Source organism: Colossoma macropomum, unplaced genomic scaffold, assembly GCF_904425465.1.
Source record: "Colossoma macropomum unplaced genomic scaffold, Colossoma_macropomum, whole genome shotgun sequence".
NCBI lineage: Eukaryota > Metazoa > Chordata > Actinopteri > Characiformes > Serrasalmidae > Colossoma > Colossoma macropomum.
Window position 1 is genome coordinate 3,889,902 of NW_023496051.1, and position 20,161 is coordinate 3,910,062.

Here is a 20,161-nt window from a genome sequence, read left to right on the forward strand (position 1 = left end):
TTTTATTTGAGGGTCTCATTTCAGAGAGGAAGATTTCAACCACTACCCCTGTAACTCAGTTCCAAGGAGCAAGGAGACACTCGAAAACAAGGGGTAGGGGTAAAAAGAAGAAATGGGACTGGGCCTTAGACCTTCACCCTGAGAGACTTTACTTGGAAGCTTATACTTCCAGGACCACCTGAACCAAGTATAACAATAATCATAATAACAATATAATAATGGAAAAATCAGAATGTGGTTAAAGTATCACAATGCAGATTTTTCTAAACAAACTTGATACAAAATGTTGCACACATTCAAGAAGTTACTATAAAAAACCTGTTACAGTAAATGGAGCTTCATAGATTCTCAATTGCTTTGACACAAATACCAACACATCATTATTAGATTTGCATAACAATTTGCACCCCTGTAACAGCGGACTAATCTGCACAAAATCATAGCCAAACGGTGAGTGTGTTTACATGCACTTAATAATCGGATAACTGCAGAAAATCAGATTTTGTCAGGAATCCGATCAATTTGTTTACATGCAGTTGAGTAATCAGATAATAGGAAACCTCTAGGTTTACATGAGTCAGACAGTAATCCGATATCTGCTTTGCAACTGACCAAAAAACTCACAGAAGAAGACGTGACGTAAACGTAATGTAAAACTTCCCATAAAACTTCTTACTGCAGCTTTTTTTTTAAAACATTGCATCACTTTACCTGAAAATATGAACATACATCATTTAGAAGATGAAGAATATTTAAATCCTTCATTTTGTCAAGCATGTAGTTGGTTTCAGCATCACCTCAAAAGTATTTTGTTGCTTGCTTATTTCCAGTACCGCCATCTGTTTTTGCACATGTGTAGACTGAGAAATCCGAAAGAAATCAGAGTAAGAGTTCACATGCACTGAGAAATCTGATTACTGAGCTAAACTCTCTTTAAACTCTCAGCTCTCTTTATCAGATTTTTAGACCGTACTATGACATCAGAGTGTGCTGTTTACTTGACCATTTGAATAATCAGAAAACTGCAGAATCTGATTACGATCGGACTACTGAGTCCATGTAAACGCATTCATTGTAGCTAATATATTCTTAACTCGTACACAATATTAGTCATTCAAAATATGTGCACTTATCCTCGGGGTCTAACTTGAAACTACTGTAGGCACTCAGCGTAGAATAAATAATGGAATATCATAGTACATATTATAGCACATATGCAAAATCACAGCACTTTGGGGCTCGTTATGAAAATCTGAATGCGATACGTGTGTTTAAGCAATTGAGAAGTTTTAAGAATCGTGTCTAAACTTGTCCACTGTCTTCAGGAGGATGTCATTTAGACCATGGTTAAGCACAGCCACTGAAAAAAGACAAAACAGAGAGAAAGAGACAGAAAGAGAGAGAGAGAGAGGCTGTTTAAATGAACCACAGACAGATTTCCATTATTTTGAACTATGAAATGTATGAAAAGCTGTAACTAACCTGATTCAAGTCCATCTCTATGAAGTTGGTGTTGTGTGGGTCAAGCGTCTTAAACATTCCTGAATTTGTGAAGAGATGAGAGGAAATATCAATGACTGTTAAGTAGGGCTGGGCAATATTTAGTGCTATCATGATATTTGCCATCACATACACCGATCAGGCATAACATTCTGACCACCTCCTTGTGTCTACACTCACTGTCCATTTTATCAGCTCCACTTTCTATATAGGTGCACTTTGTAGTTCTACAGTTACAGACTGTTTTAAACACCTCAGTGTCACTGCTGGACTGAGAATAGTCCACCAACCAAAAATATCCAGCCAACAGTGTCCTGAGGGCAGCGTCCTGTGACCACTGATGAAGGACTAGAGGATGACCAACATAAACTGTGCAGCAGCAGATGAGCTATCGTCTCTGACTTTACACCTACAAGGTGGACTGACAAGGTAGGAGTGTCTAATAGAGTGGACAATGAGTGGACACAGTGTTTAAAAACTCCAGCAGCACTGCTGTGTCTGATCCACTCGCACCAGCACAACACACACTAACATACCACCACCACGTCAGTGTTACTGCAGTGCTGAGAATCATCCACCACCCAAATAGTACCTGCTCTGTGAGGGTCCATGGGGGACCATGGAAAGAAACAGATGGACCACAGTCTGTAACTGTAGAACTACAAAGTGCACCTATATAGTAAGTGGAGCTGATAAAATGGACAATGAGCGTAGAAACAAGGAGGGGTCATAATGTTATGCCTGACCGGTGTATGTTACAGTTCTCTTTTCTAAGCATATCGTGGATATTCGCACAGTGTGTGAGATAAAATTAAATATAAATAACTGGATTCACCTCTACTAATAATAGTCTGGGGTCGAAGGGCACTTTCTCGATTTTTGCATATCTTCTTAAATGCGCCTTTAAAGGCACTTGCATATCGTCGCTGTCCAAAGAAAGAAACGTATCTCCATTTTTGTAGATTTTAACTTTTCTACATCATTTGAGCTCAGCAGCCGCCCTTTACGTCGTGTGAAAACTTCATGATAAATGGACCAATAGAAATGCTTTAAAATTGCATGGAATGACATTTAGCTACATCGACTTACATTGAAAGTAAAGAGAGTTTTTGCCCTCTTCTGTAAAATGACCATTTTTGAGGCTCTTGCTTTTCTTTGAACAGTGACGATATAAGACGACAACCACGTTTCAGATCAGAATGCTCCATTATCTTTGTTGCTACTTTATAAAACTGCAACTAGAGTGGCTGCACCCCATTTCACATGTGTCTCCGATGTGGACTGAATGAAAAATAAAAGGTTTCCGGCGTGATGGTCAGTCCTTAGTGATTTTCTCAGTGTCTATTGGTCAGTTTCACACAGAATATAGACGGACACACTGTTCCACACGGTGAGAGGCAGATGACGTGTATCTCTAGCCCCTCTTCATAGGCTCATAACTCCGGATGTGGGTCACATTCGATCTCGTGATAAGATGGAATGGAAAGGGCGACTCTACAGATTCAGGAAACGTTTGAACCACATTTTTGTGCCATGTTATCGCAAAGATAGAGAAACATAAAAAATATTGAATTTGACGCACTGGGCGAGGTTCACGGACCCCAGAGAGTTAGGTGAGTTTTTCCGAACAGTATGTATCTTGGAGACAAACTGAGTCTCAAACCCTTCACAAGTCAGTGATCCTAATGCCTCTTATTATTGTATCTACTGAGAGGTGCTGAACGGAATCCCACTCACGGAACATCATCTCCAGACGCATGAGGCAGGCCACGAAGTCATCAAAGTCAATGGTGAGGTTTGAATCAGCATAGCGGGCCACGAGCAGCTGGAAGATGGCATCATTCAGGGAGAATCCTGTAAGCAAAGAAAAGAGAGAGGGGAAAAGTATGTGGACACATACAAATGGCCATCACACCCTTATAAGCTTGTTGGACATCCCATTCCAAAACCATGGACCTCACTTAGAGCACAAGGAAAGGATCGTCCCCAAACTGTTACCACAACAGCTGTAAGCTGGCTTCAGATGGGCAGACAATGTCATAGTCTATGGGACAGAATCTGACTTTTAACATCCCCAGTTACATCTTTTAACCACAGCTGCTGCTTCAAATTCAAACACTGGTTAACTGATGATAAGCCGAAGGCCTGAAGCAATGGTGGATAGCTGTGCAGTGATTGGAGGGCTGAGAAAGGCGGAGCTTGGCAGAGAGCAAAATGGTTTGATTGTTCATAACACAGTGACGCCACTCACAGAAATCAAATTAAATTCTTAAAAATTCAGCTTAATATATTTGTTTCCTTGGTTGATTGTCTAGGCCAGTGATCACTCTGTGTAGGGCCGAGGCCCACCCAAGCTACCCTGCTGTGTATGTGTACTCCTGTGCCCTACGCGCGTTGTTGTCCTTCCTTTCTTGCTTGTTCTGGCTGATTCAGCATCATGTGAGCAGTAAAAAGTTGTGCTGAGTGTGTGGACGATGGTCATGTGACTAATTTGGGCCAATGCTTTACTTACCTGCTTCCTTCAGTGTCAGACGCAGCTCGGTAGTGCTGATATTCCCAGAATTATCCAGGTCGTTCTTCTTGTAGATGTTCTATAACAGGCAACAAAAATACGCCGATTGCAAAAATAACCCATTAACTGTTTAGCGTCAACTAAAAAACAGTTTGACGAATGCTGTTGGTTAAAAATTGGTTTCTGAAGCTGATCTATGCATTTTATATCTGTTGTCATGGGTCGCAAATTTGATTTTGGTCAGCAGTTAATCACTGACTAATGACTAATCAGTCACAATTTCACTCACAACATTAAATATTTTTGCTGGCTGACTGTGTTTGGGGTTGAATCTGAACCAATGTTTTATGTCTCTTACCATGTATTTCTGCACTTTCTTCCACAGTGTAGCGAACTCGCCCAGGCCCAGCTTCCCATCACTGCTGTCCTGAGAGTCAGTCAAGGGAAACATTCAATATGGCCGCATACATGGTGCTGTACAGCCCGTGATCCACAGGTGCCTACTACTGTTTGACAGTTGGAGAGCAAAGTTGTGGGGGGTGGGCTGAGCTGTCAGCGAATTTTCTCCTTTTACTACAAATTTCCTTCATTTTTAGCCAAAAAATACTTCTTTTCAAACATAAAGATAACAGGGCATGCTTAAACCTGACTGGCCATCTGTTGTGATCTATCTGCTAAAAGGCCTATTCTGGCTTATAAGGCTTCATATTGGTGTATCGCGTTCGGAATTTGTAGACGGTCCCTAGGCTTTCAGAGATCAACCTGTCCTGTGAGCTTAGACTTCACATGAAAACGAAGCAGGAGCTGATTATCTTGGTACAAAAAATTTGAAATTTGAACAATACCAATAACATTTATCGGAAAAGGAAACCAACTTTACCACTCCTTTTTCACACTTCAGAACTGCTGAGTGATGTTAGCTTGCTTCAGCATTAAAATGTGGCACATTAACTATAATATTTTTAGCTATTCAAACTGCAAAACAAACAAGAATAAAATAGCTTACTTTCAGATCAGTTTGCTGCTATTATGCAAATTCAGGTAAATGCCTGATTTGAATATCTTCGGGAAAATGCTGCAGTTCAGTTCTGCCAATGATAATTAAATACTTACTACTATTTCTATAGATTTGCTGAATAAAGGGCCAGAAAATGCCTCCTGGGCTTGGCCACCAGGATTGAAAGTGAGGCAAATTAAAATGGCCTCACTGTGGGACCAGAGGCAGGAGGTGGGGCTCGGGACTCGCGAGCAACCCCCCAATTCCATCCAGAATTTCATCCTCTCTCCACTGGTTTTGTGGGGTTTCGTCTGGGCTCGGAGTTTCTTGCCGGCTCTCGCAGCCTTCATGGGGGCCCAGGGGACGAGCACATGCCACACAGGGCTCCCAATAAAAGTGGGAGGGTGCAGGTGCTCCACCTACTCCATTGTTCTAGTGCCTACATACTACCTACTCACTCGCTTGGAGAGACTGAACAACCTGTTGATGACTTGAGATGTCATGGGCTTGGTCTCAGCTTATGGTAACTGTCATCATGGCCATGAGCAACAGACTAACGGCCAATGAGACCAAGTGTGATCAAAAAGATAAGCATAACACTGAACAGCAGAGGATACGTCCATGAGGTTGACCAGGATCCGACATGTATTCAGGCTGAAGCCGTCTGTCTTAATGTCAGTTCCTAAAAAAAACAAACGAAAAAACAGTAACCAGGTAAGACTGAACTCTTAATGTTCTAGATTTAATAAAGAGCATACGTACGTTTTGCAATAATTTTGTCGAAGATCGATTTGAGCTCCACAGCAGAGATCTTCATATCCTGGAATAGAGAGGCAGATGAGTCATTTAGACAGTATACACCCAAAACTTACTACATGGCTAACAAAAGCCATTGCAGAGAATAGCTATGACTTGTAGAACTGCTTTATGTGCTGTGACCCCTTAAATCCCAGGATTATTACATAATAAGGCTTATTATTTACTAACTACAGGGGCTTCAGTGCTAACTGGCTGAGCTATTGTTAGGTGTGCTAAAACCTTGGGCCCACCTGGGGGTCCTGGACATTTAAGGGTTAATAATGTGTGCAGTTGCAAAATTAACGTTAAAATTAATTGCTGTTGAAGTTAACGCCTCCTAGGTTCTGTGAAAAAAAAGTAGAGAATTCTTTGGAGATTCAAAACCACAAGTGTGAGATTATTTAAGTTTGACAAAATGTAATTGTTGTGCATACAATTTAACTTTTTTTTCGTTATTTCTGACACTAGCCACGTTTATATGCAGCCTGATAATCCGTTAACAATCCCACTAGTGGTTTAATCAGAATAGAACACATCCATGTAAACACCTCAATCGGAATAGTCTAGTCCAATTGAGGCCATTCGGAATACAATGTCTATCTAATTGTACAAGGTGGGTGATCCTGTAAATAATCCATTAAATAGCAGAATAATAACTGTGTAAACTCCTGTATCTGATTACGTTCCCTATCAGAAAGTTTAAGCCCGTTCTGATCATGTTCGTCACGTCATAGTGAAAGTTTATACCGTTCAACATGGCGGAGCAGAAACTGGTCTGCAAAGGAGACGAAGTTTATGCTCCGATCTTTAAAAGACGGCGGTGGGACGGACGTCCAGCTTATGTGTCTCAGAACACGACGTCTTCCTCTCGGCCTTCTTTAATAAGGACATGTGAAGGATGTTTTCCTGAGTCTGACATCATTTTAAAGCAATTAAAAACACAAGCGCTGCTCACTGCTGCTCATCTCACTCTGACTGGACTCACGTGATGCTCGTTGTCATGGTAACATCTACACAAAGTGGTTCTCTATGTATGCACAGAATTTTGATCGGATTACTTGTAGTGAGCATGTAAACTGAGATTTTCCATCAGATTGTTGAGTAAAGTGAACATAAACACCTCAGTCTTAATCTGTAATCAGAATGTATTCAGTCAGATCGGCAAAAATCTTTGCATGTAAACACAGACAGTGAAACAAATGGGAAAATATCTAACCTGTCCATGTAGCTTGTAAAAAAAATTGCAATAAGTTTTTAATGTAACAGTGTTATTAATTATATACATACATATACCTGTACAGTACCCTATTAAGGCTGATGCAAGAAAGCAGCTATTTGTGCCATTTTCTTGACTCTTTTCTATCCATAACACAATAACTAAATGGTGTTGTTGCATTAATTTCACATGTAGAACGCGATTTAACAAAACAATGCCAAAAATGAAACAGATTTGTCACAAACTACCATTCTGGACAAGAAAAGAGGGAATATAAGTGCTTTATCGTTTATGCCTTATCATTACTCCAGGTTTTGTTCATATTATTAAGCATTATTAAATATGGTGATTAAGAACTGAAGAACTGTACTTACACTTCCTGCAAGCTTTTTGAACAGACTCACGAAATTTGCGTCTACTTCACTCTCTGACACAGTTTCCTGAAAACAACAATTAAGCTATGTTGAGTGAAAGGAATTTCCTATTGCATTGCACAGCGCACAACTGTTTACACTATATGGCCAAAAGTATGTGGACACCTGACCATCACACCAATATGAGCTTGTTGGACATCCCCATTCTAAACTCACGGCCATCAACTTGTCAAGCCATATCTTTACGGATCTTGCTTTGTGCATTGCCACAGTGTGGCTGTAACAGGAAAGGCTCTTCCCCAAACTGTTGCCACAAAGTTGAAGGCATATAATTGTCGAAAATGGCTTTATATGCTGTAGCATTAACATCACCCTTCACTGGAACTAAGGGGCCTAAAAAAACAGCCCCAGCTCATTATCCCTCCTCCACCAAACTCTACTATTTGCAATATGCATTGTGGTTCATAGCATTCTTCTGGTTTCCCAGATTCTTTTATCAGACTACTTGATAGTGAGGCCTGATTCATCACTCCAGAGAACATGTTTTGACTCTTCCACAGTCTGGTGGTGGTGCTTTACACCCCTCCAGTCGCCACTTGGCATTGCACATAGTGACCCTAGTCTTGAGTAGTACCTCTACTACTTTGCAGCTGAGATGTTGTTGCTCTTAGATGCTTCCATTTCACAATAATAGCACTTACAGTTGTCTGGGGCAGATCTAGCAGGGCAGATATTTCACAAACTGACTTGTGGCAGAGTTTAAAGTCAGTGAGCTCTTCAGTACGATCCATTCTACTGCCAGTGCTTGTCTATAGAGACTGCATGGTTATATGCTTGATTCTGTTATCAGTGTGTGTGGCTGAAACACCTAAATTAAGAGAGGTGTCCACATACTTTTGGCAATATAGTGCACAACACAAACCATATGCTTGTAAAAACTGTCTGGAGCTACAAGATAGATGTTTCCAATAAAATAGCCAGCGAGGATATAAATGATATGACTATTATGGTCCTCGCGAGGTCACTTGTGAAGGTCACTTCAATACAAAAAGGAAAAAAATCAAAGGCAAAAACTCACATTTTCTAATTTAGCATCAACAGGATCATCACAGCGCCTATAAAGGAAAGATTTGCAATTATTAATTCACAAGGTCCTTCTGTAGAGTGTAGCGCACTAGAGAGAATGGACTCAGAATCCGAGGGTTTCAGTCACATGATGTTTCTGTTGTGGCCGCCATAATTGAGACCGAATTTCTGGCTTCGCTGCTCCACACGAAAGTAACTAGAGGTGAAAGATGGCTAAAATTACCCTCCTTACTTTGGAAGAGTAAAAACATGTCCTCGATAAAGTCGATAAAACAGCCTGAGATCCTTATACAGTTTACCCTGAACTCCTGGTTCCACTTAAACTGGTGAAAAGACACCAAATTTGTGTTTTCCTGACATTTATATTTATCTCACACTCAGCCCCTCTCCCTGTTCTGGAGAGTCTCTCAAAGCATTTAAAAGCACAGAAGCCCACCGGCTCTTCACGTCAGGGTGGGTAAAGGATCCCATGGTGTTCATAAAGAGGAGAAACACTCTGTGATCATAGGAGGGTAACGACATCAGCTAATTAACACAGATGTGAACAATGCTATCCTTTAGATAACTTTAGCTAACGTTATCAGCCGAGAGATGAACAGTCCCCCTAACGGAGCTGCAGACAGCCGGTATAACTTCACTCTCTGTTCCTGGAGATTTAAATGAGGTTTGAATGGAGAAACATAAGTGTTAAATATCAGACTGAATGTCGTGGGTCTGAAAACGACGTCGTGTTTCGACAGACGTGATTCTGTAAGTTTGCTAGTGCAGTTAGTTCAGAGTTCAGCTCCAGTCCTGAAACCCCTGCACTGCATAACTGTGGTTTCCTGGTTAAAATACCTGATATTATTAGCTAATTAATCCCTTCTTGAGCCGAACGAGGTGAACAGCAGAGAGAAACACTAAACTATACAGTGCAGCGGCTCCAAACCTGGAGTGAAAACACTGAATTAAAGGTCTGTGTGTCTCTCGTCTCTCGGCTTCTGTTGCGTCTTGCAGGTCAATCGTTCACAAAGTACAGCAGTTTGAAGGCGTCGCGCAGCACAGTTAGGCCCTGCTTCAGCCCTCAAAATGGTGGCAACTATATAGTGTGACGTCAAGTGAAATGCGAGAGTAGTTACTGTGTTTCGGTCTGCTTCTCGGAGAAGACACGCAGGCAGAAGTCTCCATCTTTGTTAGGCTCGAAGGTGGAGGGGACGACGAGGTATTCTCCCGGAGGCAGCTTGAACCTGGTGCTGACCTCTCTCAGGTTGATGAAGGTTTCAGAACGAGCCTTCTGAGCGTGCGTCAGGAAGAAGTTCTTATCCAGATGCACATTCCTCTGGCCTCGGAACTGAAATTAAGAGAGCCAATCAGAAGGCGGGAAAAAGCAAGGCCTGAAAACTTTTAGCAGAAACGTAAAAGTGCTTGGGTGCTGGATTTAAATCTTACCTGTGGAGGCACCTGTGGACACAAGGCAACAAAAAGGTGTCAGGATTCTCACATACAACAGCTGATTCACTCAGAACAATACAGCAAGACAGTATTCCCTTATACAGTACCAGACAAAGTGTGGACACATTTACTTCTAAAAGGATTTTCCTTATTTTTGACACTTTCTGACAACTGGCATGCACACTCTGCATGTGTAGTGGCTAGTGCTGGGCATTGCCACTCTTTTCAGCTCACTTAAATTAAACACAGTGGATAACCAAGAACAGAAATGCTTACAAAATGTTTACAAAAAAAAATGGAAAATTGTAAATTTACGGATTTTTTACCTTGCTGGTTTCCATGCCTGGTTATACCAAGCATGACTCATCATATAAATATCATCAATATTAACAGTGGTTTACAAACTAGGAAAGGGACAGAGTTATGGAACTGAGGGGAATCATCAATTCATCCACCTGAAAATATGCCACAGGGCTTATCTGACACCCAGGGTAAGACACTTGCTGGGTTTAAGCCTCTCTGTACTTTCTGTCCACTCTGGGGCCTTTTATGCACGTTATGTGGGACTGCCCAAAAGTTTATGCTTTTTGGGACGAGGTTGTTGATTCTATCTCTTCTCTGACCAAGACATACTTCCCCCTGAACCCTGAACTTCATTTACTGAATGATAACTCTAAATTCCCCATTACGGAATGTTCCCGTAAAATATGGCTGGCTGGCGTAACAGCAGCAAAAAAAGTTATCGTCCAGCATTGGCTGCCCCCTCACAACCTGTCCATACAGCACTGACTCCATACCTTACTGGATATCCTATATCTGGAACTGTCATCTGCAAGAATTAGTAATGCTGGCCCTGGAGCTCTTGATACATGGATTCACGGAATACTTAAAGTCGGGACGCTTATGCTCGCTTAACTATATGCTGTGTTCAAGTTGTGAATGATGTAACTCAATTTTCATGTGTCCTATGTTGTAGCTGTGATCTGGTTTTGTTTGTAAGTCCAATGTTTTTTTTTCATTTAGGAAATAATTTTCATTTGGGAAATAATAAAAATATATATACAAAAATGGAGATACAAGGTTTCCGTCCGACAGCAGCGATATATTCATTAGCAGTGTAATAAGCAGCAGTTAGTACACAGTTAATGGGTAATTAATAACTTAGTGAACCATTAATACATATATAAATAATGAGTATTTTATTACTTATTAGCATGTAACTATCAATTAATTTCCAACACTTAATATAAAGTGTTACAAGTAATCTCAAATTGACTTTCTTATGGTTTTTGACACTATATGATTACCTATACATAGACACAATATGGCCAAAATTCAGGCTTCTACTGTTTTTTCACTATGCAATAGTCCATATTTTCACATAACAGAATGTCATATAGTGTCAGAAACCACATATGTGAGTCTATTTGTGTTTTAATGTTTGTTGTTTTGTGTGATTATTTGCACATTGCTAACTGATCTACATAACTTCCATTACTTGTTGGCCACATTATCCTTATAGCTCCAGTGGTGCAAAACTTCATCTTCGTCAGCTTCACTGATCATATTCTTAAGCGATCAAACATGTCTTGGCTAAGAAACTGCATTTGCGGTTCTCTGACCTCATAGATGGCGTAGCCGATGGTGTGCATGTCCTCCCCGTCCTTCCTCAGCCGTCGTCGGTTCTTCTGGATCAAGCCCAGCACTATGCTGCAGCCTGTTTCGTTGTCGTATGGGTCGTCATCCTCTTCGTTCAGCTTGATCACAAACTGAGGGTTCATCCAGAATGTATCTGCAGAAGGGGGGCAAGTTAGACAGGGGAAAGTAGAAACCCAGGATCGAGCCCTAATCGAGCACACCTGTGTCTCATAGCCCGAGGTTCCAGACTACATTACTAAGTTTGAGAAGGATCAAAGTCAGTAGATCCTGATGTTCTCCAAGGCTATGTTGGAAATACTACCTACTACCTATCCCAAAAGTAACATGTGACCAACATGAATTTCCCCAGTACGCCAAAGATACCTGGGTGATAAACTACCCTGGCCAAAGATCTCAGTTTATTGGCACAGCTATCTTCATGATACACTACGTCCCAAAATTAATGGAATGGTCATTCCAGGAGGACTAAACTACTGAAATAACCACCTGGTTTGCTACATTATTTACCTTGGATTGAGAAGAGTTGCAGTGGAAAGTGCTTCTGCAGAGCTGTATGTAAAGTACATTTCATAGTTTTGATCCTCATCTGTCTCTTACAACAGTCACTGTAAAACAGTGACAGCAGGAATCACATCCACTTGTGCTCACAGACGCAGCTATCTTCATGATATACTGCGTCCCAAAATGATGGGAACGGTCATTTCAGGAGGACAAAACCACTGACATAACTGCCTGGTTTGCTCCCAACAATTTAATATTGGGTTTCGGCCTTATATAGTTTGCTCTGCTGAAGCCCCCTCAGCTTTCTTTAGCATTGCTAAAGAGTTGAAAAGCAACTAGCAAAGGTTGCTAAGCAGTGAATGAAGGGGTAAGGAAAATGGGACAGGTCCTGAGATGGATCCGGTTGGCTGAGCCCCTAATGTTGGCAGTCTATACTGGTGCAATTTTCAGTGTACAGTACACAATGTGTTATTTTGAACACAGCCAAGGGAGTACATTTTAAACCCCATGTGTCACTGGTACTGGTACTGCAGTCCAAGTTCAAAATATTGGAGAGTGTTTACAACCCACCCTCCCAACCCCAGACATGAAGCTGACGCGGGTTGCCAGGTTGAGGACACTGAACCATAGATATACATACCTAGATGCTGCGTTGAGTCCAGCCAGGCACGTCAACGGCGCCGCCATTTTGGGGCGGTCAACATCGCTGCTGGACTGCATTCAGTACCATTACAGAGCGGCAGTTTCAGAAAGATACTGTCCAAAATTACACTATTTCAGGAATATTACACTCAGAAAGTGGGACAGGATTATATAATGGAGGGAACGCAGTGATCCACACTCATGTCTGTGTGATGTGTATTGTTTGTGGGGTGTTTATGTAGATATGGCCGTGTGGTTGGTGAAGCTCAGAGAACCTGCTGATGTGATTGTTTTTCCTCTGGTTTTATATGAAGCTTATTTCATTTGATAGTCTATTCAGGGGATCTTAACTTTATGTAGTAGTTATTTATTTACAGTGATGGTTAAAGCTGTGTAGCTGGGTAAGTTATATCATTCCTATCCGTATAGATATTCATAATAGATTAACATTAGCACTTTCTTACACAATGCTGCAGTTAGCTTCTTATTTGCCAGCGTCTTGTTCAAATTTTCCTGTTCCGCCTTAAATGATGCAGCTTCAGGCACCAGAAAGTGACTGCACACTAAATGCAAGAATACTTTTATTCTATATTCTTATACTAGTTCATTAACAGTATTCCAGTTGTCTTCTGGAAAAGCAGACCTAATAAATCTCCAGCAGCCGTTGTTGTTGAGTGATCAGTTGTAGTTTCCATGCACAACATGCCAACGTGAAATGTTTGTAGGGGAACCGGCTGATCTGGATCTGCTACTTAGCTAATTAGCTCACAGTCTAAAGCGCTGTACCGCAGTAAAAAGCCAATAAAGTCATTCAAAGTTTGGCACAGAGTAACGTATGAAGAGGACAGTAGTAGGATGTGTTAAGGTTTCTGTTAACTTTAGAGAAGAAGTGTGCAAATATTTATTCAGAGGTCGTTTGACTGGTCGTCTTGTTCTTGGCACAGTGGCGCTGTGTCTTCAGCGGCCACTTTCATGAATAATGCGTTTTGACAACAGAGCAGGTTGACTTCTACGCCGGGGCGACTCTAGGATCAGAGCTTTAGGGGTGCTGAGCACCCAGTGAGACCAATAAGATTGCCCTGTCACCAAAAGTACCCAGCTTAGAGGGAGGGACTTTGAGCAAATGTGAGTCAGAGAACAAGGAGTGGTTGGTATAGTGTACAGGGTAACACTTCTGCCTTCTACGCTGTAGGCTGGGGTTCAATCCCCCACCTGGGCAAGCCCTCTACACTATACCAATAAGGGTCCTTGCGCAAGACTCCTAACACTACTGATGCCTACCTGTCTTAAAAAATAGGCCATACAAAGATTTAGAAATATGGCGATACTTCAAAGTTGGACTGATGTGCTCTCAGGATCTGGGTTAAAACCCTAGCAGCTGAGTTTTGCACATAATGCAGCCTATTCAGAACCAGAGCAGGGAGTCCATGTAGCCCAGCATTGCAGTAGTCAATTACTAGATGTTACAAGATCATGGATAATAGTCTCAGCAGCAGCAAACGAGAGAAAAAGGCAGATCTTCAGATGCTCCCTAGATGGAAAAAGGCTGCCTTACAAGTGTTTTTGATATGGGGTTCAAAAGACAGAGTGGAGGCAAAAATGAAATTTGTAATCTGGGTGGAAGAAGAGACAATGTAGCCCAGAACAGAAACAGCAGTGTTGCTTATCTTTTTAATTGTAGCTGGAGAGGCAATAAGTATGGCCTCTGACTTGTTACTATTCAGATTCAGGAAGTTCTCAACCATCCATGTCCTGACATGCAACCCATGTATGGAGTTAGTTTTGTGCCAAAATGTTTGAGAGAAGATCCTGATGTTTGAGAGCGGAATGTTCTGGTTTGAGTGGACAGCGGTGCTCTGAGCGCAGCTACTGAACTTGAACGCTCTTGTCAGCGAAGTGTGGCAGATAAACATCTCAGATTTGCTCAACAAAACACTCAAAACTTTAAAATCTGCACAACAATGTTTTTCCCTTTCAGAGCTCGAACCTGCAAAACACTCCGGTTTTCACTCAAAACTGGAAAACCTGCTCAATCATGCTCTTCACCTTCAAAACTTGCACGTGTGCACAAATCATGTAGGCTCACAGTTCACAGAGTGCGCTCAACTTTCACATCTGCTCGCTGTAAAATGTCTGAACGTTTGTGTCAAAACTCCAGCCAATCAGAGCTGCCGAAGGGCGGTTACTGTCAGCGCACCAATCATGGCGTCTTTTCTTAAGCAGCTTTATGCCAATTGGTCAAGGTCCGTTCGTGGCTGTGGTATTGAGTCGGCTAGTGTGCTTGGAGCCTCGACATTAGCTAGATGGTTTATAGCTTTCTAGTATCAAATTAATAGCAACGATTTATCAGTAATACTCTGTCATAAATAATAACGTATTAATATAACTAACATTGGTAGCTCGGCCATTTGTTTCCTACATTCCTCTCTCAAACATTTTGGCACAAAACTAACTCCATACCCATGTCGCCTGATGATGTCACCAAGGGGGAGCGTGTACAGTATAAAGAGCAATGGGCCGAGAACTGAGCCCTGGGGGACACCAACTGACAGGGAGCACAAGTCAGATCTATAACCTCCAAGGCCTACCAATAACACAACAGCTAGCTTCCCTCACTCTAAATTCAAAGAGTGGACAGTGGTTAATTGACAACCTGCAACATTAGCTTGCTAGATAAATAACAACAACAAAGACTTTTTACACTTATTTTAAAGTCTTAAAAGGGGCTAGACATGCCTCGGGCTTCTACATACAGTACTGGGCAATGTATTTTTTATCACTTTTGGTGGTCTAGCAGGTCTTGCACAACCCCATTTTTTGGAACTCCATTTTTTTTTCCTTTGGCTTTCTCATTTCTTATGCAAGTGAATCAGCTATATAATATTCTCAGAAATATCTCCTGAAAAAGTGAGTAACTTGTACAGAACAGCTGCTTGTATGAAACACTGGAGATTAAATAAATGAAGGGTGGTCTCTACGCACAGTGCTGCATAAAAGCAGTGCCAAAATATGTGGACTACAACTTAAAAAGTGGCCAACGAATGAATAAAAAGAAAACTTGAGCAAAATGAATTTAGGCCATTTGGGTTTGACTATGATTACTGTATATGATAGGACTAAAAGTTTACTAAAACTACAGTGCACTTTAGTCTAAGTTCTTAGATTAGATTCGATAGGTAGATTTGAACTGCATTCGTTTTGCCAGGGAAGATCATGATGTAAAAGGGATTTGACTGACCAAAATAAAGTATTGGCGTAGACAGTCTGGATTGAAAAGTCACAGCCAGCGTTACGCCACTCAATAACAATAACAACACGGAGCATTAGCCGGCCTTGGTATTTGAGGTCAATTTGTACCGGGCTACTCTTGCTGAGGGATCTTCAAGTTTAGCCAATTACACATGACCATCTACTCCACTATTATTACTGTCAGGCTGTAAAAACTACCCAGTGTGGATTCACACTAAACCTCATTGGTAATCACTTCAACTTAAGCACATCCCCACATAAAATGAATCTAGAAAATAGCTTAAGACTAAATCTAAATGAGTGGCAATATGAACGCTGTCTCTTACTGGGGTTGTTCCTGCAGCCTCCTGCGGTGGACCCCCTCCTCCAGGTGCTGCTGTAGTTGCACACACTCCAGGGCTTGACGGAATCACCGGTGATCGCATCTGGGGTCAGCGTGCAGATTTCTATACGAGAGTACTGCTGCATGAACTCTGAGAACGCCATCCTGAACACAAACACATATACAAAATTACATTCTGAATGCACAGAGAGAAAACCAGTAACCATGTAACATGTAAAACAAACAAAACTAAACATAAATACCACAAGGGCGGAATTTTGAATTGCTACCATTACCAAAATTCTCCATCCTCTGCGTTGGCACTCGGACGTTCTGAGGGATCCACCGAGTTCCATTCAGACGAGCTGCACATGTAGGAAAGACAGCATCCATCTGTTTATTTCTCACCACAGCAAGAGAAGAACATCCTGCCTCTGCCATACATGCACATTCAACAACAGCTGTTGTCAAAAAAACCCTGGCTTATCATTGAGTCACATCTACTATAACTGTATATGTTATTTGTTATTAGATTTAAACAATGAAGCAGGCAAGAAAGAGTATGTGGTGTTGATCTGGCTTGTGCTGGAGACTAGGGAGATGTACAGTACCTGTCGCTCCAGGCTCCAGTCCACTCCACCTGACCCCAGGGGTTCCGCATTCGCACCAGCTTTTCCAGCCCGCCGCGGTAGTTCACCTTAAACGAAAGACAGACTCTCAGGCTAACATTACAAACACATTCATACAACATCCATTAATCAAATGTAGAATCTAAAAACATGTATACAAACTCCACCACACACTCAGATTAGGCCTTTTTTTCTGATTTAGTTTTTAGTCTTAGTCTAGTGTTGATGATTGTAGCTATAGTTCTATTGTGAATCTCATTTATGAATTATGTTTAAAAGATGTTTTAATTACTTACAGAATGTTTTAAAATAATGTACTTGAATTAAAGCCCCCCCCCTCACATTGGGCTTATACTGTTCAGGACAGTGGACATTCTGAGACTCCTGATGTAGAGAACACTTAATGGATAGGGAATAATGGATTGTTGGGTAGTGCTGTTTGTTAGTTTAAGTAGCGTTATACACCGATTAGTCATAACATTATGACCACCTCCTTGTTTCTACGCTCATTGTCCATTTTATCAGCTCCACTTACTATATAGGTGCACTTTGTAGTTCTACAGTTACAGACTGTTTAAAAATACCAGCAACACTGCTGTGTAGGTACTACTTGGGTGGTGGATCATTCTCAGCACTGCAGCAACACTGACGTGGTGGTGGTGTGTTCGTGTGTGTTTTGACTGCATTGTTGATGCTGTGAAGGAAAAGCTAATGGAAACCCTGTTAAAGAAATAACACAATCGAAAAGGGACCCAAAATATGCCTGACATACTTGCCATCTTAACAGATTATTATCATTTTGCTTTGGTTTCCAGTTTCTGCATATAATAACTGCTATCCACTTTCCAAGGAGAAACTGCAAAACCTGTTTCTGCTTATTATCCTTCAGTGCTGAATTGGGTTTTAAGTGTCCTGGCTGGTTTCTGTTTGTACCTCGACAGCTCCTGTGAGAGAGTAGGCGTGTCCCTTGACCAGCTTCTGACGGGTGATCGCCTCTGAATCAGCAGCACTCGTGATCTAGAAATGCATGAACACCACACGAATAGGTTATTCAAACTAGCCATGTAAAAGCCATCCAGTGAAGAGTGAACTGAGTGGAATGTCTCACGTCTATAGAGCAGCCCAGCAGAGATCCGCACTCCAAGGCTTTTTTAATGATCTGGAAGATGTTGGCCGGAGCTTTCCTCAGCTCGTAGGACTCAGCGATGCCGCCGGTGAAGTCCTCGAAGCCCTCGGTGGTGGAGCCTCCAGACAGAGCCTCATAGCAGCCGTTAACCCTGTAGTAGACAGCTAAGATCAGTATGGCACAGGACTGCCAATCATATAGTAGCCGAATATGGCCACTGTACCACTCGTATGGGTCTGTTTTCTGACAGTCCACTGTAGATGCTCACCCTGACTGTAACTTGCATTCAACTAAATATCTACTAAAAGGCTGAAATTTTACCAGTTTTTCACAAAAAAATGCTCACTTCATTCAGAACGGTTTGTTGTGAAATGAACCATTCCAGAGAGTCAAAATTGTTCACAGTGGTGGTGATAAGAACCGTTTGAAGGATACTATTTGTTTTTTGTTTTGATGGTTCTAAGATAAGGGTTTGGCCTCAAACCTATTTTTAAGCCTGTTCATGGAGGGGGACAATCATGATGTTGTAAGGCAAATTAGTCATGAATAAAAATGTATTTTTTTTCACATTAACCTCTTTTGTACCATTATCAACATTAGGTATAAAAACTTTTTTTTTCTTATTGCTTTGGATACTAAATAAAATGGCTATATTTGTGTTATAGACATCACAACCTCTGTTCCTAGAAACTGGAATCTGTACTGCATCTGCATCTGAAACTAGAATCTTTACTGTGATGTACTTGTAACGTCCAGGCAACCTGCTAGGCCACCTCCGGCCACTAGGAAGGACCATAGAGCCAGGACTGAGTAAATAGGGCTGAGCAATAGCAGCTGTGGGCACCCTGGTTAAGAGGTGCTCACACGCTGCTCGGCGATCAGTCTTGAGTTCACGCTGCAATGAGCACGTCACTCAGAGCTCTGCTCGGTCTCACTGACCGAGTTTAGGGAAAAGCAAGGGTGAGATAAAAGAAGGGAGTTTTAGATGTCAGTTTTGGGGACCTCTCAATTTGGGTTATCCTTTTAAGTCTTTAGTTAGCACTGTATTTATCCCCCTTTGGTGGCAAATTACGGGGATGATTGACGGTTCAATTCTCCGCATAACTCATTACTTTCCTTGTCTACTGCATTTGCTTTTTCATCTATTCTTTTTTCAGTTTATTATCCTATCTCTTAGCAATTTTTGTTTCTTTTCTGAGTTGCACCTTCCTCCTTGCTCTCAGTTGCTCTGCACTTAAGGCCATCCTATTGCGTTCGCCAGGTGGTTTGTCCGGTAGCGCTCCTGACTGCTAACATAAGAGTCGTGAGTTCAATCCTCCCCCTTAGGGCGAATCCCCAGTACTATTTCACATCAAAACAATGTTTTACTTTATTTACCTTGCAAAAGTTTGAAAAATTGGTGGAATTCCCCTTTAAATTCAAATGAACTTTTCAGAAAACCTAACTCTAATCCTTACTCTAATTCTACCCCTAAAACCTAGTTTAACAGTGTTAATGTTAGTCAATAAACTGTAGGGGCCCATTGAATAAAGATGTATGTAGTTTTCAAGCCAGAACGTGTCTTATTGGTGAACTGTGATTTGAAGGCATACATTAGTTTTTGAACGTAAATTTATTAAAGTGCAATGATAAAACGTGAGTTACGGGAGTAATTTTGGGGTCGTTCCATTTTCAAATGTGCAGATTTGCATTATGTTTACAGTTTACAGTGTATTTGTCATTTATCAGATCGGCTTGTACAAGTTTGCGTTTCAGTTTGGTTTGTGATACGTTCATTCAGATTAAACCCTTAACAAGCCATGGAGCCGCCAGCAGGCCCAAAGTATTATTACACACTTCTATAACCTAAAAGCAGCTCCATTAGTTTGCAGTGAAGTCCTTGTAGTTACTGAATAATAAGCCTTTGTATGTAATAAGGCTCGGAATGTTCAGGGTTCACACCCATATTTGCATATAATTTCCTTACATGCTTTGGACAGTGTTGTCATTTGTCTCTCAGAATCGCAAAGCTGGCCCAGTGAAGTATGTGAAGCTGGCAACTGTGGTCACTTTTGGGCCATGATTGCTTGACACTGAATGTATTACAAACATTGTGGTTAAAGTTCAAATCTGCCTTTTT

At 41.4% G+C, this 20,161-nt stretch overlaps 1 protein-coding gene across 1 annotated transcript in view; it reads right to left on the minus strand.

Moving 5' to 3' along the window:
• Positions 1-904: 904 nt before the first annotated feature.
• LOC118804578 (calpain-2 catalytic subunit-like) overlaps positions 905-20,161 on the minus strand; it is a 35,900-nt gene continuing 16,643 nt past the window's right edge. The window contains exons 6-22 of the mRNA XM_036565077.1: positions 18,025-18,193; positions 17,850-17,933; positions 16,899-16,984; positions 16,584-16,652; positions 16,292-16,452; positions 11,537-11,706; positions 9,912-9,923; positions 9,602-9,813; positions 8,476-8,512; positions 7,398-7,463; positions 5,772-5,829; positions 5,627-5,691; positions 4,371-4,439; positions 4,013-4,091; positions 3,238-3,354; positions 1,483-1,541; positions 905-1,360 (exon numbers count right to left, since the gene is read on the minus strand). Coding sequence (XP_036420970.1) covers positions 1,337-1,360; positions 1,483-1,541; positions 3,238-3,354; positions 4,013-4,091; positions 4,371-4,439; positions 5,627-5,691; positions 5,772-5,829; positions 7,398-7,463; positions 8,476-8,512; positions 9,602-9,813; positions 9,912-9,923; positions 11,537-11,706; positions 16,292-16,452; positions 16,584-16,652; positions 16,899-16,984; positions 17,850-17,933; positions 18,025-18,193 — 1,537 coding nt within the window. The 3' untranslated portion in view covers positions 905-1,336. The remainder of the gene's footprint in view (positions 1,361-1,482; positions 1,542-3,237; positions 3,355-4,012; positions 4,092-4,370; positions 4,440-5,626; positions 5,692-5,771; positions 5,830-7,397; positions 7,464-8,475; positions 8,513-9,601; positions 9,814-9,911; positions 9,924-11,536; positions 11,707-16,291; positions 16,453-16,583; positions 16,653-16,898; positions 16,985-17,849; positions 17,934-18,024; positions 18,194-20,161) is intronic.